Source organism: Lithobates pipiens, unplaced genomic scaffold, assembly GCF_037356315.1.
Source record: "Lithobates pipiens isolate NorthernLeopardFrog02 unplaced genomic scaffold, aLitPip1_a1.2 Scaffold_16, whole genome shotgun sequence".
NCBI classification, from domain to species: domain Eukaryota; kingdom Metazoa; phylum Chordata; class Amphibia; order Anura; family Ranidae; genus Lithobates; species Lithobates pipiens.
In genome coordinates, this window is record NW_027507748.1 from 650,672,883 (window position 1) to 650,692,912 (window position 20,030).

General features: G+C 41.7%; 1 protein-coding gene across 1 annotated transcript in view; it reads left to right on the top strand.

Annotated features, from left to right (window-relative positions):
* DCUN1D5 (defective in cullin neddylation 1 domain containing 5) overlaps positions 1–20,030 on the top strand; it is a 44,739-nt gene that overhangs the window by 8,923 nt on the left and 15,786 nt on the right. Inside the window, exons 2-6 of the mRNA XM_077484360.1 lie at positions 1,205–1,313; positions 5,097–5,185; positions 6,339–6,409; positions 12,452–12,543; positions 19,094–19,202. Of these exons, the coding sequence (XP_077340486.1) occupies positions 1,246–1,313; positions 5,097–5,185; positions 6,339–6,409; positions 12,452–12,543; positions 19,094–19,202 (429 nt within the window). The 5' untranslated portion in view covers positions 1,205–1,245. The remainder of the gene's footprint in view (positions 1–1,204; positions 1,314–5,096; positions 5,186–6,338; positions 6,410–12,451; positions 12,544–19,093; positions 19,203–20,030) is intronic.

Below are 20,030 nucleotides of genomic sequence, written 5' to 3' on the forward strand. Positions count from 1 at the left end.
GGGCCATAAGGACTGGAATTGAGAAACACTGCTCTAACAGAAGCCGGTTAACGGCTTTGTTTTATTCATGCCAGCATTGTGAGGAAAAAAAGCTGATAACCAGCTTCTGTTTACTTCCGCGATCAGCTGTCATTGGCTGACAGGTGATCACGTGGTAAAGGGCCCACTGTGATTGGCCCTTTACCCCAATCAGTGATCAGGCGAGTCAGAACTCGGCGATCACAGAGCGCGCGAGAACGGGGAGATATTCATGTACATCCTGGCATTTTAAGCCCGCGCTGTAGCCGTCTTTCAGCTATAGCACGGGTGCAAAGTGGTTAAAGTATAACTAAAGGCAGAACTTGTGTTTTTTATTTTTTATTTTATTTTTTTAGAGTGGGGGGGGGGGATTAGAATGATTGTCAGTTTTTATTGCTGTCTGTTATTCCATTAGCGAGATTCAGCCTCTCTGTTTTTACCATTATCGTTGTGAGAAAGTGAAAGTAAAAGAAAATCCAAAACTTTGGGTTGTCCCCAAAAAAGCAATGGAGGGGGGAATCTTCCAAAGGGGACACTAGTCCTGGAGACCTGGGGGTCCCAAGAAATTAATTTGCAGGAATTTCCTCTCACTTCCTGTTTGGCTATAGGACAGGAAGTGAAGGGAAATCTTCTTTTTGTTAGTTATTTTTAACAAAAAAAGAAAAATGTTATACTCACCTGCTCTGTGTAATGGTTTTGCACAGGGCAGCCCTGATCCTCCTCTTCCCTCATTGGAGGGAAGCTTCAGAATGGCAAAGATGTTTTTATTAGAAATGTATGTGAGCAGACTGCAGTTTCTCTTTAATATCACTTTAAGCTCCACCTCCTGGTTTAAAAAGGAGAATACAAAATGTGAGTATAATATACGTTTTTAAATTCTCCAGTTATTTTTTTTTTTTTCTCATTTTACATTTTGCAGACCTCATCATGGGGAGACTTGATTTTGCAGTGGCCACAACATATGTGCAGGTGTAAGAATCTCACCATTTTAAAATGGCATGTCATTTAGCATTCTAACATCCATGCAAAAAAGAAATATCTGTTTCAATTGAGACTTCCTTTTGGATCATCATCATCGGGCTGTGTATTTCATAGCAGTGATGGGATGTGCAGCCGTTACATTTTCCCCCACCTTGTGAATTCACTCACAATAATTGCTCTTTTTTTTTTTTCTCCTTCTTTCCAGAGCCTAGAGTGTATTTCAATATTCATCATTCATCTGCTAAAATGTCTGTGAAAAAAAAGAGAAAATCCACTGCCGATGAAGTGAATGTGAAGAAATGTAGAATTACAAGGTATGAATGTTTTGTAAATAGGAGTGCCTTTAATTGAGAATTCCATTAATCAGAATAGATAACAACATTTTGGGGGGGGGGGGGGGGGGATTTGCTGGGAGCTCTAATTTTTTTTTTTTTTTTTTTTTTTTTTTTTTTTTTTTTTTTTTATATTGATGCAGGCACACCTTTAGAACTACGTCTCGCAGGAGGCATTTCCATGTGCGCATTGTGAGGACAGGCCTTGGGAGTCAAGGCAGCAGCATTGTTTTGCTGGAAAATAAATCAAAATATTATTGGAATGAAGTAAAAATGTGTGGAGCATAAGTGAAGTTCTGGAGTCAAATGCAAAGGCACTGTGTTGTCAGTTCAACAGGAAGTTAAGACAAGTCTGGTTTATTTTTTTCCAGATTAATACTTGCCCAGCGGGATGCTGCATCTGTCCCCCGGTGCCTCTGCACTGAGAACCGAGCGATTGAACACCACCAATGGCTGGGTCCTCAGAGTTCCCAGAGCAGAGAGCTGCCGACTGTCGATCAGCATCTCTCCACTCTGCCACCTCCTCGCTCATTTGAACGCTGAGCTGTTGATGGGCGGGGAGCGGCTGTCTCAGGCTCTCAGCGGCTCGCCAAGAGGCTGAGACGGATGTCAGTCCAGGCACCTGGCGGATCCAGACTTAATTGGCTGTGCCTGGACTGATTCCTGTGACTCCTGTGATTCCTGTGTTCTCTCTACTGAAAACGGGTCATGGGAGTGCAAAACTAATTGCACTCCTGTGATCCATAGGAGAAGTACAGCCAAATTATCTCAGGCTGGATTTCTCCTTTTTAAGTGCACACTGTATTTCTGGCAGCGCAGCTGGTATTTCTCTGCACTTGCAGTGTTTTTAAAGCGATAAAATGATGGTAAATGTGCATGTATTGGAGTGCGGTACTGAATATGACATTTTATTTTGCCATGTCATACACTTTTAAAGCAGTAGTAAAGCTTGCCTGGTCATTTTTTTTTTCCCTACAGGTAAGCCTATAATAAGGGTTACCTGTAGGTAAAATGGATATCTCCTAAACGTGCACTGTTAAGGAGATATTCAAACTGCATGCAGCCAGTGACATCATGTGCAGGAGTGACGTCATCACGGCTCCAGACAATCGCATAGCTGGAGCGCGCGAACCTGGAAGAAAGACTGGGGGAACATGTCAACCATCTGAGCGCTGACAGTACAGCACTAGAGGGCTTTGTTTCAAGGTGAGTATTTCATAATGTGCTAGTGTGCGATGCATACTGGCACATTATGGCATTGTCTTGCAGGTATTTTTATTTTTTACAAGAACCGTAGTTTACAACCGCTTCAAATGAATGAATTTATTAACTGAGCTGTATTTCTTACACAACATGGATTGGTGCAGTAATGTGCTGCAGTGGTGTGCACTGACAGAATGTAGAGCCTGCTCCCTTTTTATTTTTTTATTTTGTAACTACACAATGTAAAGATAAATTAAATGTAATTTTGTGACTTTCAAAAAAGTTGAAAAAAAGAGGCTGGCCATAGATGAGGTTTTTTTTTTTTTTTTTTCAACCAGCAGACGGAAAAAAAAAAAAGACTTTATTCCCCCATCCTCTCACTCGATATGGGGAAATTCTCCCCGCTACGCTATTTGTAATCTGACAGTGGGGAGACTTCCCCACCGTCAGAATTCACTGATTAGCACGGCAGGCTGTAGTATGGGCCGCTTAAGTAAACTGTGTGATGTGTCATTACAACGCATTGGCACCACTCCCCTCACAGCACATACCAGCACCCACCGTGTAACTCGGCCACTGGTGTGAAGGAGTTGGGGCTGCAGTGACCTCTGCAGACCTAAAACTTATTTGGTCAATAAAGCCTCCAGCCTTCATGTACTCATGTCATATCTAAAGCCCCATACACACTATCAGTATTTCTGCTGAGTTTTTCCTTCAGATTTACCAAAATCATATAATATGAAGTCAAACCTTAGGAGTTTCTATTTGTATGCAATCGGCAGGCCCTTCCACTACATGGTTTTGGTAAATCTGAAGGAAAAACTCAGCAGAAAATCTGTTAGTGTGTATGGGGCATAACACCGATCATGGAGTGGGAGAGGGGTTAGAACAATTGTCAGTTGTCTTACCGTTAATGAAAATCGCCTTTTTTTTTTTTTTTTTTTTTATGTCCTGTTTACCATTATCACTGAAAGTTAAATGAAAATCCCACATTTTGGGTTGTCCCCAGAAAAGTAATAGAGGAGAAATCTTCCAATGAGGACACTAGTTCTGGTGAACAGAGGGTCCCCAAGGAATTGCCTTAATTTGCAGAGATTTCTTCCCACTTCCTGTTTGTCTATAAGACAGGAAGTGAAGGCAAATATTCGCAATGGGACACTGATTGCGGGGGGGAAAAAACCTGATTGGGGGGGGGGATTACAACCCTCCCTTGCTCTATCCAAAATAAAAGTTTGCCCATAGTTCTACTTTAATTGCTTCTGCCCGGAAGATTTTACTCCCTTCCTGACCAGAGCACTTTTTAGAATTTTTGGTACTGCGTCACTTTAACTGACAATTTCGCGATCATTCAACACTGTACCCAAACTAAGTTTGTGTCCCAAACCCACCCCCCATAAATAGAGCTTTCTTTTGATGGTATTTGATCACCTCTGCGTTTTTTATTTTTAAATTTTATTTTTTATTTTTTGCTCTATAAACAAAAAAAACTAAAAAAGCAACAATTTTGAAAAGAGAACAATATTTTTTTACGCTTTTGCTATAATATCCCCAATTTATTTTTTTACTACAAATACAAATTTCATCAGTTTAGGCCAATATATTCTTCTACATATTTTTGGTAAAAAAAAAAAAAAAATCACAATAAATGTATATTGATTGGTTTGTGCAAAACTTATAGCCTCTACAAGCTATGGGAAAGATTTAAGAGCTTTTTATTTATTTTACTAGTAATAGTGGTGATCTGTGATTTTTTTGGTACCATTGACATTTATACAGCTATCAGTGCTATAAAAATGTGTAAATGACACTGGTAGGGAAGGGGGTTAATGCTAGGGGGCAATCAAGGGGTTAATTGTGTGTTCTCTCAGCGTGTTCTAACTGTATAGGGATAGGAGTGAGTAGGCGAGGAGACGGGAACAACAAGGTGAGGGACAATAGCGGCAGCAGGTGAATGGATGCCCGCTAACAGGCGCTGCGATGATGGGTTTTGAAATTACTTTAAATATAAGGACTAATTCTTGCTGGTAGTTGGGATATTTAATACTTGCAAACATAATGTTTCCGATTTTAAAATGATAAGCTGTCAGGTTAGGAAAACGGCGATCACAGAACCGATTCAATCAAACAGTTTGTAGTGTACATAGATTTGTAAAACAATGGGATAAAGGAATATTCCTGAACTTTGTTTCATCTCCGGGTTACTGTGCCATTATGTGAATGCATCAATGCAGTGCAAGTTATCTCAGCTTGCAGAGCTTGGATTCGTTGAATGAGTTTACCAAAAATGTAAATATTGCAGAATATACAGCCTCATGCTACACAACTAAGCCCTGTTTCTTGCTAAATAAACTAAATTATTGTATCTTAAATAGAAAACTGTTTACATGCAAAGAATAAGAGTGTATACACAGCATATCGACCCTTTGAAATCTCCCCATAGTGCCTCCTTTCTATGATCTCTGAGGTCTAGTTTGAGAGCCCCCACTTATTAGTGATATATACTTTTATATCTAGCTTTTAATGTGGTTTTTTTTTTTTTTTTTTTTTTTTTTTAACCCACAGCTATTGCAGAACACAGACAGCCAGTAGAATAATAAATGAAGACCTATTTTCTAGCAAAAAGTGCCTGGCCTGGTTTTATGAGTATGCAGGTGAGTATTGAACAGCTTGGACCCTATATACTGCTTAGATTCTTCTTCCCTTTTTTTTTTTTTTTTTTTGTTTTTTTTTTTTGTTCTTTAAGTACTCTAGAACAATGATTCTCAACTACCAGGCCACAGCCTTTTACCTGCTGGACTGTGGCTTGACAGCTGCCAGGGCCCTGCAGTTCTTTTCTCTCTGCACTGGCACTGAGTGCTTTCTGAGCCGCAGCTTGACAGCTACTGCTGTCCCAGTCCATGCTGCTTGTTTATATGTTGGGCTGACTGGTAAGCAATACTTAACTCTCAGGCTGAGCAGGAGCCAGGATGCTGAGAGGAGCTGCAGTGCCAAGTGAATGGAGTGTTGCCCCTTTCAGCAGCATCCTGCACAGAAGCAGAACAGGAGCCAGGATGAACGAAATCTCATGTGTTTAGAATCCCCAGTAAGGTTTTTATGGTTGCCTTGATTTTAATCCATTCCAGGATTGGCATCTTGTGAAAGATAAGTGGTGGGTAAACAGTTATGTTTAGGGAGCCTTATGTTGGAAGATTTCTCTCTTGTTCATTGGACATGCCCCTGCAGGAGCCTTACTGTCAATCAACATAGCAGGGACTGGGCAGGGTGTGTGGCCAGCTGCTTATAGTGATGTAATGCACAGCCCACCCGCTGTAGAAGAGTGCCCCTTTTTATGGGGAAGGAGACCCAAAGGGATGCTGAGCAGTCATGTGACGGCAAAATAAAACCTGGGGAAAAAAAGTTGCGTAGCTATTTTTATGTAAAAGTACAATTGTTTCTAGTTGGTGAATAGTATTTGCTGTCTTCCTATGGCTTTTTAAATCCTGTGTTCAGAAATACTTGAAGTAAAGATTGCACCGGCTGGGTTGGAGGTAGTATACATATCGCATGCTAGGAAAACCAAAAGATTCAATACCAGGTGAGGCCAGCTTTTTGCTCCAGAGCATAAGCGGGCATGTTTTAATGCAGTTCACAAGAAGAATGGGCAACGTTGTTATGTCGCAGTATTCAGATGAGTAATGCATCCAACTTCTCTTTTTCTATATTTATGGATTCTTTTTGCAGGCCATATTTCCTCCAGTACCTAAAGTTTTCTATTCTTAAGGAAAACTCTGTGGCTTTGTATAAAACACTTGTTTCATTTGACAGGTCCAGATGAAATTGTTGGGCCAGAAGCCATGGAAAAATTCTGTGAGGACATAGGCGTAGAACCAGAAAATGTAAGAAATCTGCTCATAGTTTTTGTTTGTTTTATCCAGGTACAGATGATTATTATGAGAAGCTACCATGTCAATTTGTGCTTTTATAAGCTGGCCATATGTGTTGGTCTGTACAAAAAAAAAAAATGAACGTTACACTTTTAAGCATCCACTATTTAATGGCCCTGTAATCTGTTTTTGTGAAATTTGTTTCTTACTGTGTTTTTCTGTCTCATTGTAACATCCTCTGTGAAATCCCAAATCTGTCTCCTCCTTACTTTCATTTGTTTGGAATGAGCAGCACATGTATGTTGGGGTCATGTGCATTGCTCTATGAACACTGCACCTCCTATAGTCATGGAGAAGGCAACCTGTGGCCCTCCCAGCTGTTGTGGAACTACATTTCCCATGAGGCATTACAAGGCTGGCAGTTACAATTACTCCCAGGGGCATGATGGGACTTGTAGTTCTGCAACAGCTGGAGGGCCCCAGGTTGCCTACCCCTGCTATAGTCCATCTTGGGAGCGAGCAAGAAAGGGTGGCTACATTCCTACATAAAGAACAAACGTAGTCACTCCTTAACAGGAAGTCGGATTACAGCAGCAAAAAATTGGTAATTGCGGCTGGGAGCAATAGAATTGTACTTTTTTGAGATAAGAATACAAATATAAAAAAAAAAAAAAAAAAATCCCCCCCCCCCCCCCCTTTTTTTTTTTTTAATTTATTTATTTCTGTGTATGTTTGTGAAGGGACTACCTGATTTGGATATTCGTCAAATAGGTTGTTTATATACTGACCTTACATTTTCGTACACCATATGATCAAAAGTGTTTGGACTCCTTACCTGTATGGCCAAAAGTATATGGCTGAACACCCCTCCAAATTTTCAGGTGGTTCCAGTAGCGGTGCCTTTTTTAAAAGCTATAGCATACAGTTAGGCGATTCCAAACTTTTGGGAGAACTATTTCAGTATGACAGCGGCTCCATGCACAAAGCCAGAACTATAAAGATTTGATGTGGCAAAACCTGAGAGGCCTGCTCACAGCCTTGATTTTCAGTCTTACTAAACACTTATGAAAAGAAGAAGCATTCTGCTTGCTAACCAGGTCTTCTCATAGAACATCAGTACCAGACCAAAAATGATCTTTTGGCTGAACTGGCACACATTCCCACAGACAAACCCCAAAACTCCCTATGAATGCCCATGCTTTTGGAGTGAGATTTCCAGCAAGCGCATATAGGTGTGATGTCCATATGTCTTCCAATCTTGGGTGTATAGTGTATTTGATACGAGAGGGTGCTGATAAGTATTGAGCCTTACCCAGAAAAAATTGAGTGAGGAAGGGTAAATTGCAGGGTGTACTGGCCAGTTTTTCTATGTTCAATGGTGCAAAAATCCACTACTATGATTTTCTTTCTTTCTGTTTCAGGTCCAAAGTGAACTTGGCAGCACCTCCAGAAAAATTCAATGTGGGAGAGCATAGGACCATAATCAAGTTCCTCATGATATTCGGCGGTCCTCCGTGATCATGTCAAGGATGGCTTTCACATTTTGCAGGCACAGAGTCAGACAGAAACAGGCCTTCCACTGGGTTTCTCACTTTCAACACTGAAATAGCCAGTTTTAAAATTGATGACCCAATATTTCACAGTTTGTGACATTTCATCATGGATTTGCTTTGCGCCTTTCCCTTGGAGAAACTGGCACTTGATTATGGTCCTATGCTCTTCCACATTGAATTTTTCTGGAGGTGCTGCAAAGTTCACTTTAGACCAGAAAAAGAAAGATAAGTTAAAATAGTAGGAAGTTGATTTTTGCACCATTGAATATACAATAGACAATGCTGTAAAAGGTGTGGGTTAAGTGACCTCTTAAGATCTGGCACCTCATGCCTTATAATGGTAAATACAAAGAAAGTGGGTTGGCTAGGGATTATAACAGTGCCCAATGTATAGAAGTTACAGTTTTTACTTAAATATAAATTTTGTTACATAAATCTACAGCGAACAACAAACATAGGGTGCATAAAACATAAGCAGAGTAATATACAGACAGTGGTACTGGCCAAAAGTATCCATATGCATGGGGTGGTCACTGATGCATGTCAAGTCCCTACATGTTTCTCCAAACAATGGCTTCTTCAGAGGATTATGTAGTCACCAGTGTTTAACAATGACTCTGATAATAAACACACAATCAGTATTACAAAATCAAAAAAATGGAAATATTATGAATATAGTATGACAAAATTAAAAAACACACAAATTGAATGTCATGGCTCAGACCTTCCCACTCCATAAATTCCACCGAACTTACCAAAGGGACCCCCACAGTGGGGCACAAAAACAAGCAGCCCAACAATCACGGCAAAGGGAGGTTTCGTTTTTGCGACCACAGGGGGCATACAGGTGCCAGGCTATGTTAAAATTAAGGCAAAATAAAGAGTGATGTACATTACTGGACATAACACAGTCTAATATGATGGGCTAACATAGCCTCATTTTAGTACTTGCATGTGCTCTGCTAAGAAAAAGTATGGGTACAGGGGCACCAGGAAAGCCAAACAGCACTCTAAAGTTGTAACTTCACCATATATAACCCACTGTAAGTAAAAAGGAGGAAGGCTGACGGCAACCAAACACAGGCGTCTGTCCTAATTAAGAACAGACGCCCGGGGCTTTCATGCAGCCACACATAATGCCCGCCCAAGGCCAACGTGGACAGCCCAATGTCTGCCCCAAAAAACTGGGGGCCACCAAGGCAGGGGGGGGGGGAGAAGAGGAAAGGATGGAGAATAAGTCAGAAGATGGGTATTGGTAACCACACCGGTGCACCAACCAGCGTGGACCAATCTTGGCAAAATGAATCTTGACATGTGATCAATAAAACATGAAAGTAATAATCATTTAAACAAAACATAATTGCACATGAGTTTTAAAAAATACCAAAAGTAATAACAATTCCAAAGAAAACAAACAAAATTTATTAAATGTCTGTCAAAAAAAAGAGGGTATGTACATGTATTAATCTACTCTAAAGTGTATAGCTATGCGGTGACACAAATCGCCTAATCCAGAATGGTAAAATGGTTATGGCGATATATAATGTGGGAGAGAGGGAGGCAAGATGGAATAAAAGGTTCAGGACTACTGCTATTATTAACACGATATCCAGGATTGAACGCACACACTTTATATAGGCAACAATAAATAGTCTCTACATTACAAAAAAGATTTGAAACGAATATATTAGTTCAAGCCAGGATATCTTCGAATTGTATTATTTTTTTGTAATTTTGTCATACTATATGCATAAAATTTAAATTTTTTTTTTTGTTATGATTTTGTAATATTGATTGTGTTTTATTATCAGAGCCACTGTTAAATACTGGTGACTACATAATCCCTTGAAGAAGCCATTGTTTGGTGAAACATGTAGGGACTTGACATGCATCAGTGACCATCCCATTTATATGGATACTTTTGGCCAGTACCACTGTTTGTATATTACTCTGCTTATATTTTATGCAAAAAAAAATATGTAAAAGTGCAGCGCAATACAAATTAAATTCAATTAATACATTTCATAAACAATTACAGTGCCAAAAAACACCCAATAAAAAAAAGCAAGCAAAAAACTTGTCACATGATAAATATAGTCCATACAGTTCATGAGCTGATAGATGGCTGAATACTGCTGTTTGGGGTCTAGTGTGCGCTGATTGCCTTTTTTTATATTATTTATATTTTATGCACCCTATGTTGTACACTGTATATTTCTGAATATAGATAAATTGGTCAGTACACCCTGCAATTTACAGCTTCCTCGCTCAGGTTTTTATTTATTTTTTCAGGGTAAGGCTCAGTACTTATCAGCACCCCCTCATAAATAAATATAGAGTAAATTGTACAGTTGGATGGTAATTTGCATGGGCAACTTAAAGCTGTCTAAATACAGTACACTCTGATTTTGTGTGTATGTACCTTTTTATTATATATAGTCTGTTGCAAAGTGTAAATCTGCTCTGTGGTCAGACAAATCTAAATTTGGCCTTCATTTTAGCAGCCGTGGGTGACGCGTCATGCAGGCTAAAGAGGAGAACCTTCCCCTTCCTTTTTTATTTATTTATTTTTCATTTAAAGTGGTTGTAAACTGTTACACCACTCGTACCTACTGTTATGAGCCTATAATGAGGCTTACCTGTAGGTACTGTGAATATCTCCTAAACTTGCACAGTTTAGGAGATGTTCAGAGTGCATGCATGCTGATGATCTCATCGACGTATGTGCTCTGACTGTCCTGCTTACAGTGCCAGACCTTCAGAGCCTGTGTAGGAAACGGCGGCTCCCATGAGTGACATCATGGGAGATGCCTGCCGTCTCAGCTGTGAGCGGGGGCGCTGCTAGAAGGGCTTTGTTCTAAGGTAAGTATTTCATAATGTGGTAGTATGCAATACATACTAGCACATTATATTTTCTTACAGGGGTGTTTTTTTTTTTTTTTTTCTTCAACGGTTTACAACCTCTTTAAGGTATGCAGTAGAACATAACAGTATGACATGACCTGGCCATAGGGCGAGGGACCTTCTGACTTGTTAATCAGTGCTAAGTTCAAAAGCCTGCATCTCTGAGGGTATGGGGGTGCATGGAATGGGCAGTTTTCACATGTGGAAAAGAACCATCAATGCTAAATGATATATCTAGGTTTTAGAGCAGCAAATGTTCCCATCCAGGCAACATATTTTTCAGGCAAGACCTTGCATATTTCAGCAGGACAGCGCTAAACCACATACTGCATCTATGAAAACAATGGCTTTGTAGTAGAAGAGTCCCAAGTGCTTAACTGGCCTGCCTCCAGTCCAGACCATTCATCACTTGAAAATGTTTGGAGCATCTTGAAATAGAAAGATGCAAAAAAGACCCAGGACTGTTGAGCCATTAGAATCCTATTTTGGGCAAGAATATGACAGAGTTCCTCTCCCAGAACTTCAGAAACTGGTCTCCTCAGTTCCCAGACATTTACAGAGTGTTGTTAAAAGATGAGGTGATGCTACACTGTGGTAAGCATGGCCCTTTCCCAACTTTTTTGAGACCTGTTGCTGCCAGCACTTTCTCAAAATTACCTTTTAAATTTTTTTACTTTCTTTAAAATTGTAAATGTTCTCCTTTTGAACAATTGATATGTTTTCTATTTTTAACCACTTCAGGAGGTTTCTCTCACTTCCCGTCAAGGCCATTTTTTGCGATACAGCACTGCATTGTTTTAACTGACAATTGCGTGGACGTGTGATCCTGTACATAAATTAAAATGTTCTTTTTTTTTCCCCCACAAATGGAGCTTTCTTTTGGTGGTGTTTGATCACCTCTGCATTTTTTATTTTTTGTGCTAAAAACAAAGAACGACCGACAATTTTGAAAAAAAAAATTTTTTTTTACTTTCTGCTATAAAATCCATCCAATACATTTTTTTTTAAAAAAAATCAAATCTCTTCATCAGTCTAGGCCAATATGTATTCTTTTTTTTTTTTTTTTTTTTTTTTGGGTTAAAAAAAAAAAAAAAAAAAAAATCCAATATGTTTATATCGATTGGTTTCCGCAAAGGTTATAGCATTTACAAACTCAGGGATTTTTTTTTTTTTTTTTTAAACTAGTAATGGTAGTGATCACCGACTTATAGCCAGACTGCGATATTGCGGCGGACAAGTCGGACACATAACTGGCGCTTTTCTCGCTCGCGCCCCAAAACGCAGAAGTGTGGCCCACCCTTTAGTAGTAAATCTGCTATGAAGTGGTCGTAAAGAGGGTATTCTATGGATTTGAGATTTGCAACTCCTTGCATTCTGTCTCTTTTATGTAGATTTTACACAGGGGCCCAACCTTTTTGGAATTGGGGTCGTAGATTTAGTAAAACGATGTAATGCAGGGGCCTGTCTAAACAATCCATTGAATTTGTTTGAAGTCCGGTAGACCTTTGTACTAAATTCGTTTTTCTGAGGTACATTTTGTACAATTAGTTTTTCTGTATTGTCTTATTTGTCTTCTGTTTGCTCTTGTCTTTCCCAGATAATTATGCTGGTTCTTGCCTGGAAATTAGAGGCAGAAAATATGGGCTTTTTCACAAAAGAGGAGTGGTTGAAAGGAATGACCTCTATACAGTAAGAATGACTTTCTAATTTATCCCAATGCTGTGCATGTGAATGGCGTTGCATAACCTATATCAACAGGATCATGGATTTCACCCCGTTTTGTGAGAATCCTGGTTGGGTGAAAGTCTGCGTAATTTTTATTTTTTTAAATGTATTTTTATATTGTACACTTTTCCTGACACCAGACTTGTCTCAACTGTACACCAATTTGATGCATTAGCTTTTTTGGTGCTGGGGTCTCGCACTGTTTTTTTGGGGTGTCTGACTCCAGGAATAGCTAAAATGGCAGAACTTTTTGAAATTTGAAAATGGTTCACTATAATGACTAGGGATGCACCGAAATTTCGGCCGCCGAAACATATCGGCCGAAAATGCCCTTTTCGGCAATTTGCCGAAAGGAAAAAACGGCCGATAATTGAGCCGAAAATGGGTCGGGGCCTGGGGCGGAACTCCGCCCCCGCCCCGCCCCTGGTGCCTCCCATGATGGGGGTGAATAGCGCAGGACTGATGCAGCCAGCGATGCCCCTCTGCAGTGAAGAGAGCCGTCTGGTTGAATAGAGCGCCGGGAACATCACAGCTTTAATTTCAATAGCTGTGTGTTCCCCGTCACGCGCCGTCACACACAGCCCCTCCCCCTTGTCCGGGGTTACTTTGATAGACAGATCACCTGTCCAGATTGGACGGGTGATCTGTCTATCAAAGTGCCTGGACAAGGGGGAGGGGCTGTGTGTGACGGCGCGTGACGGGGAACACACAGCTATTGAAATTAAAGCTGTGATGTTCCCGGCGCTCTATTCAACCAGACGGCGCTCTTCACTGCAGAGGGGCATCGCTGGCTGCATCAGAGGAAGGAGATTTTCACAGCATTGCCACATATTGATAAGATTATTTACATTAGACTGATGTGTTTATCTAAGAAAACTATTGATAAGAGCGGACATTCCCTGTTAGTAAACACAGGATCACCTCCCAGAATTACACCTACAACTGGGGATGCACCAAGACAGTAAGTACCTGATGATGATTACCTGGCTGCATCACAGGGGGCAACACTGGCTGCATCACAGGGGGCAACACTGGCTGCATCACAGGGGGCAACACTGGCTGCACTTATCTCTTTTATCAGGTCGCCAGTCTCTGACCACCTCCTGTACCGCGTCGCCAGTCTCTGACCACCTCCTGTACCACGTCGCCAGTCTCTGACCACCTCCTGTACCGCGTCGCCAGTCTCTGACCACCTCCTGTACCACGTCGCCAGTCTCTGACCACCTCCTGTACCGCGTCGCCAGTCTCTGACCACCTCCTGTACCGCGTCGCCAGTCTCTGACCACCTCCTGTATAAAAATATTTTTTGAAAACAGTCATTTTCGGTATCGGTGCTGTTTCGGTTTTCGGCCTAGTGTATTTTTCATTTTCGGTATCGGTACCAAAAAACCCATTCGGTGCATCCCTAATAATGACGCACTCAGACAAGTACAGTAATACTATTCCGCATGAGCCCTTGAAACCTAACTGCAGACTGAGCCCCAGCCAGCAATTTATTTATTTATTCTTCTATGATGTCCTCTTACTCTTCTTGCTTCTCTGACATATATTGACATTGCCATTCCTTGCATTATTCTTCTGTGAGCCCAGGGACTGAGCACTATACTGTGGGAGACAAGAAGAGTCTTGTGTTATCCCATATCTTACAGTACAGCGTATGTCAATTAGGCTCTAGCAGAGAGCTTGGAAGGAAAGTATAAGCAGTGGCGTGTGTCATTTCCAGCAAGCCTGTTATGTCCTGAATTTGCAAAGCACTGGTTTGTGGGGGTTGGGTGGATTGAGAATTGATAACACATAGCATGTACAGAAATTACTCCCCAAAATAAGGAACATAAATTACACATTTAATTTCATGACTACCTATTACAATTTTGTGAGGCACGGATGGGCACTGTAGTGGCACAGGTGAGGATCGGGTGAGACATGGATTGGCATGGATGGGCACAGTTGAGCACTGATGAGGAATGGATGTGCACAGATTAGCACTGTGGGCACTTCAGATCCAGCCCACTCGCATTGCTGCACTGCCTCACACCGACTGGTATGAGACAGCAGAACCAGACATGCGCCGGTTTCTTGACAAGTGATCATTTCATCATTGGACGGAAAGATCATGTGGTAAAGAGCCACTGTCATTGACCCTTTACCCCAATCCATAATGCGCTGGGTCCAGAGCACCCGGCGCTTACTGGCACGCCCGGGTGATTGCTCCAGGGTGCGAACGGGAAGTGCGAGTTAGGGAGAACGTCACTGTACACCCTCCCAGAACTAGCCGACCACTCTGTAGCCCTCATTCGACTATGACCTGGTCGGGTTACAGTGATTGTAAAGGCAGAAGTTTTTTTTTTTTTTAATCTTAATGCATTCTAGCACTACGATAAACATTCTGTGCCCCCTTAATTTTTACCTGAGCCCCATCTCTATCCAGTGATGTTGCACGAGAGACTCGGCTGACCGGTACTCTCCTTCATTGGCTGAGACAAAATTTAGTGAGCCATTGAAGAAAGGGAGGGGGTGGAGAAGGGCCACGGTTCCCTGTCTGAATGGAAACACTGAGCTGCAGCTCGGCTCGGGTGCCCTCATAGCAAGCTGCTTGTTGTGGGGGCAGGAGTGTCAGCGAGAGACCCAAGAAGAGGAGGATATGAGCTGCTTTGTGCAAAACCATTGCACAGCGCAGGTACGTATATTTGCTGAACGCATTTTTTTTTTTTTTTTTTTTTTTTTTTCATATAGCCAAAAAAAGACCTAAAATTTTGAAATTACAACATTTTTATACATTCTGCTTTAAAACCGATCAAATAAAAAAAAAAATGTGGGACTCAGTGTGGCGGACAATCTGATACTAAATGACGCTGGGTAGGGGTTTACAGTAACTGGCACTAATGCCACTAATGCAGTGATCAGAGCTAATACTATACACTGTCACTGTACTAATGACACTGGTTGGGAAGGGGTTAACATATGGGGGCAATCCAGGGGTTTACCAACAGTTTTCTTCTGTGAATCACTGAGCCGATCAATAATTGGCTAGGAACCGCTGATCAGCGTGTGTTGCAACTAAACACAGCACAGAAAGGGCGGGCGCGCACACTACCCAGATGCGCTGGTCACGTAAAAGAGTATATCTGCGTGGGATGGTTTGGAAGCTGTAAATTGTACACAATCTACAGTCTTTACCCATAAAATACAGCATTATAATTGTACTAGATGGGGGCAGGGCAATGCTAGGTGGTGGGGAGAGCCGGTGGTGTAAGAGTGGCATCAAGGAAAAAGTCTGTTTTCCATGATCATAAAAGGGGGGGGGGTGGCCTTCCTGGACCCCTGGGGGACCTGTACCTCCATGGCCTTCAGAAAATAAAGTGTGAGCAGTGCCGACAAGTCCCTGTATGAACCCCTCAAAGCTGACCCCCTTCCTCCCCCAACTAGTAAAGTCCCAGCATGAACCCCTGAGATCTAAGAATGTGACCCCAACAAAAGTGACTGAAAAGTACCAGAATGAACCCCTCAGCTGAGGGTGTGGCCTCTCCAGCGAAGTCAGCGTCAATCGTGGCGTCCAGGGAAGTCATTTGCTTCACATGTCAACCACCGAAAATCAATGTCAATCACAGTGTCCAGCGTAGTAGGACATCACGGGATCCAGCGATGTCCGCATCTTATAGCATTCAAAAAAATTAAAATTAATTTGTGTATGTATATGTGACGGAATCCCCGTACTCAAGATGAATCGGTCTGCCGTATCGCTCCTCTGTCCGGTACCACACAATCCAAGACCCCTTGGCTTTCCCATTCACTAGTCATAGCTCAGTGTAGGGTGAAACATCAGACAGTTTATTAGAACAATAATACAAGTCTTATATACAGTTAAAGAGGAGGTTCCTACTCAAACTATACACCTTTAACCAGAAACATAAGTTAATATGAGCTAATCAATCCCTTTAAAGCAGACAATGTGACTCCCTAAATACAATACACATCAAACATCTAAACACAGAATGCCTTCATACAATTGCAGGGTTAATTCGAACAAACAATGGGTGAAAGACTCTTAGAAACTGTGTCAAGTCATACTAGACCAATTTACATTATAACAGACAGGTGGCTGGAGTTGACATCAGCATCTCCTAACAGTATTTGTCCCAGCATTATGAATCAGTCACTATTTCTAATATGGCATATACAGGATTCCCAGAGTCTGTGTGTCTTGGGGGGGACATGGAACTGAACCCAAAGTAACAGCACCTCAGGGGTCCCAAGGCATACAGCTCACAAAGAGCACCGTTCCCCCCCCAAATGTCGGGGCCCATAATCACAATGCAAGAGGCTACCATTCAGTCCTCTCCAAAAGTCTCTGTCCCAAGTAGGTCTAGATTTAGAATTTTTAATTAAGCAAAAGATGGGCTTGCTGGGCAGGCGGTAATGGGCGTGGCTACCGGCAGGTGTATGTGTACAGAAGGCTTTACTAGCTATTGAGAACTAGGTTCGTTCTTGATCAAGCAGGCGATGGGAAAAAGTGGCAATGCGCATGTCGGGAATTGTAGTTCACAATGAGCTATGACGTAGGGGCCGAGATCATGCTCCGAGAACTGGAAGCTGTGGGAATGTAAAGGAGGAAGAGCATATAATAGTTATGTAAAAAACATTGAAAAGCAACATTGGAGGGGGCGGGGGGATTACAGATGTGTACCATGTATAGCAAAAATCAGAAAAAAAAATTACCTTTACAAACCCTTTTAAAATGAAGCTATGGGAAAAAATCTAAAATTTTGCGTAAGATGCAGTCTATTAATGACATTAAAGTGGTTGTTGTCACAATTGTATTATTCGCTGCCAGCCCCTCTATTATAAATAGTCATAACACACAGGGTTAATGTTTTATGCAAACCAAGCTTGTAAATACTGTTTTAGATCGATCTGCAGGCCGGTCTCCTTCTGGCTTCAGGGGGGCTGGGTGGGTACAAACACTTTAACATAGGAGTTTTAATACTACCTGTAGTACACCTAAATGCTCCCCTGATAACAGGAACGAATTTCAAGGTGTTTTTCTGGACCGTTCCTGGACCCTGGCGGCTCCTGTTATCTTTTCCTGCAGTGTATCTCTAGCAGCAGCTATCACTTCTCCCCAGCCTGTGTCAAAGACTAGGAGTCAGACATCCCTTGCACAGACTTAACATCCGCTCCAGCACCCTGCTTCCAACTGCACCCCCTCTCTTATTGTTTGTGAGTGTAATATTGGTTTTCCTTATTTAAGGGGTTGTAAACCCAGATTAAAAAAAAAAAAAAAACGCTAAGACAAAGGCATAATGAGCTAGTATACATCGCATACTAGCACATTATGAAATACCTTAGAGCGATGCCCTGCAGCGGCACCAGCACCCCGCTGACATGGCCGACCTCTTCTCTGGTGTTTGTTCTGGGTTCACGGGCTCCAGCACTGTGCTTGGCTGGAGGCCGCGAGGTCACTCCCGTGCATGCGTGTGGGAGCACGGTACAGGCCCTGAAGAAACGGTACGGGCGGCCATTCCTTCAGAGCGCATGTGCCGATGATGTAATGGGCACAGTATACAGTAAACATCTCCTAAATGTTGCAAGTTTAGGAGATATTTACAGTACCTATAGGAAAGCCCATATTAAAGTGGTTGTAAACCCTTACAAACCACTTTGACCTACAGGTAAGCCTAGATTAAGGCTTACCCGTAGGTCCAAGAAATATCTCCCAAACCTATATGGTTTAGGAGATATTTGCCCGAAGACAGGCACCGCTGTCTACGGCGCGCAGGCTCACTGATCGTGGCATCCTCGATAACGAAGATGCTGCGCAATGCCGCACGTTTCGGCTCCCGTGCGCATGCGCGGGAGTGATGTCATCGCGGCTTCGCCGAACGACCAGCGGCGGAACTGCGAGACCCACCGAGAAGATGGATGCGTCGGACTACAGGGGACAGCGGTGACTTCGCTGGCTCCTGTGTCAGGTAAGTAACACATAATCGGCTACTATGCAATGCATAGTAGTCCATTATGCTTTGCCTTTGCAGGGAACGAAAGAGGAAGTAAACTCATCAGGGTTTACTTCCTCTTTAAGGCTTACCTATAGGTACAAACACACAAGGGGAGTTTTACTTCCTCGTTAAATCTTTCTCATGAGATGTGCAATCTTTTTTTCTTTTGCCTTTTTATTTATGTGGTTTTAAGCCCTTTTTTTTCAAATCATTTGCTCTAAACTGCTTTTATTTACTTACATAAAAATAATCTAAAACTATACGTGCATCTAGGACTTTTCTGTTGCACTGTCACCTTGTTAAAGGAAATTGAGAATTGGTGGATCTGCTGGCAGGACAGGTCAACAGGTACTAAAACTGCTGTGTTAATGCTAGTGACATTCCCCATCATATAATGTAGTTTGATTATACCCATAGTTCAACTATAACTGCTTCTTCATCCTGTGTTGGAGCCTCTGCAGCAAAAGACAACTGGATTTCTCTGTGATGTTAATCTGTGTTTCATGCTTGTGTTTAAGATGTGACTGCACAGAGAAGTTACAGGGTAAATTTGACTATCTTCGGGCGCAACTCAACGATAACACTGCCTTTAAGAATATTTACAGATATGCTTTTGATTTTGCAAGGGTAAGTACATATCAAGTTGTCTTTTGGCAGACAGTGCCAGTCCACATACAAAATACTTATCTTTTTTTTAAAGGAATTTGAGCCATGACGAGTTTCATTCGCTGCTTAGTTTTTTTTCACACCATGAGAATGGCCTCAGCCTGCAAGGCTGACAGTATGTAATATAAGAAGTTTCCCAATTGAGTCAGCTTGCATTTGGGATGCAGATTGGTCACTGGCAGCTGAGAGTTGTTTTTTTTATTTTTTATTTTTTTATTTTTTTTTACTATTAAATAATATGAAGGTAGAACATGGGGCAGTAGAAATCTGTACTTTTAGTAAAGAAGGTTTTAGTTTTTTTGAGGGCTTACTATTTTCCAGTGTGTTTGTGTGCCTGTTAATTGTTATGGCAGACTAGAAAATTAAAACAAGAGACTGGTAAATATGACTGATCAGTTCTCCTTAACCATCTCAAAACATCAATAAATTGATACCAAACTCTTCCGTTGATAACATTACTTCAGCGGCCATCTACAAAATGACTCAAGATTAAAGCGGAATTCATCCACTTTGTAAAATGTGTTTGCATACTATGAGTTAAGTCCAATAGCGTGCATGCCACCTTGCGGACTCATTTCTTTAATATACATTTTAATTTACTGACCAGATTACAGAGCTGCGGGAGCAGCTATCCCTACACTCTTGGGGCTCCGACAGGAGTGACGGGGTGTTCTCACACACGGCATCTCTGACTGCTCCCCACTTCTGCTTTTCATTCACAGAAGACTTTGTATTCTGTGAATGAGTTCACTTAATACAAAGTGCTCTGTTTGAAGGGATAGCGCAGCA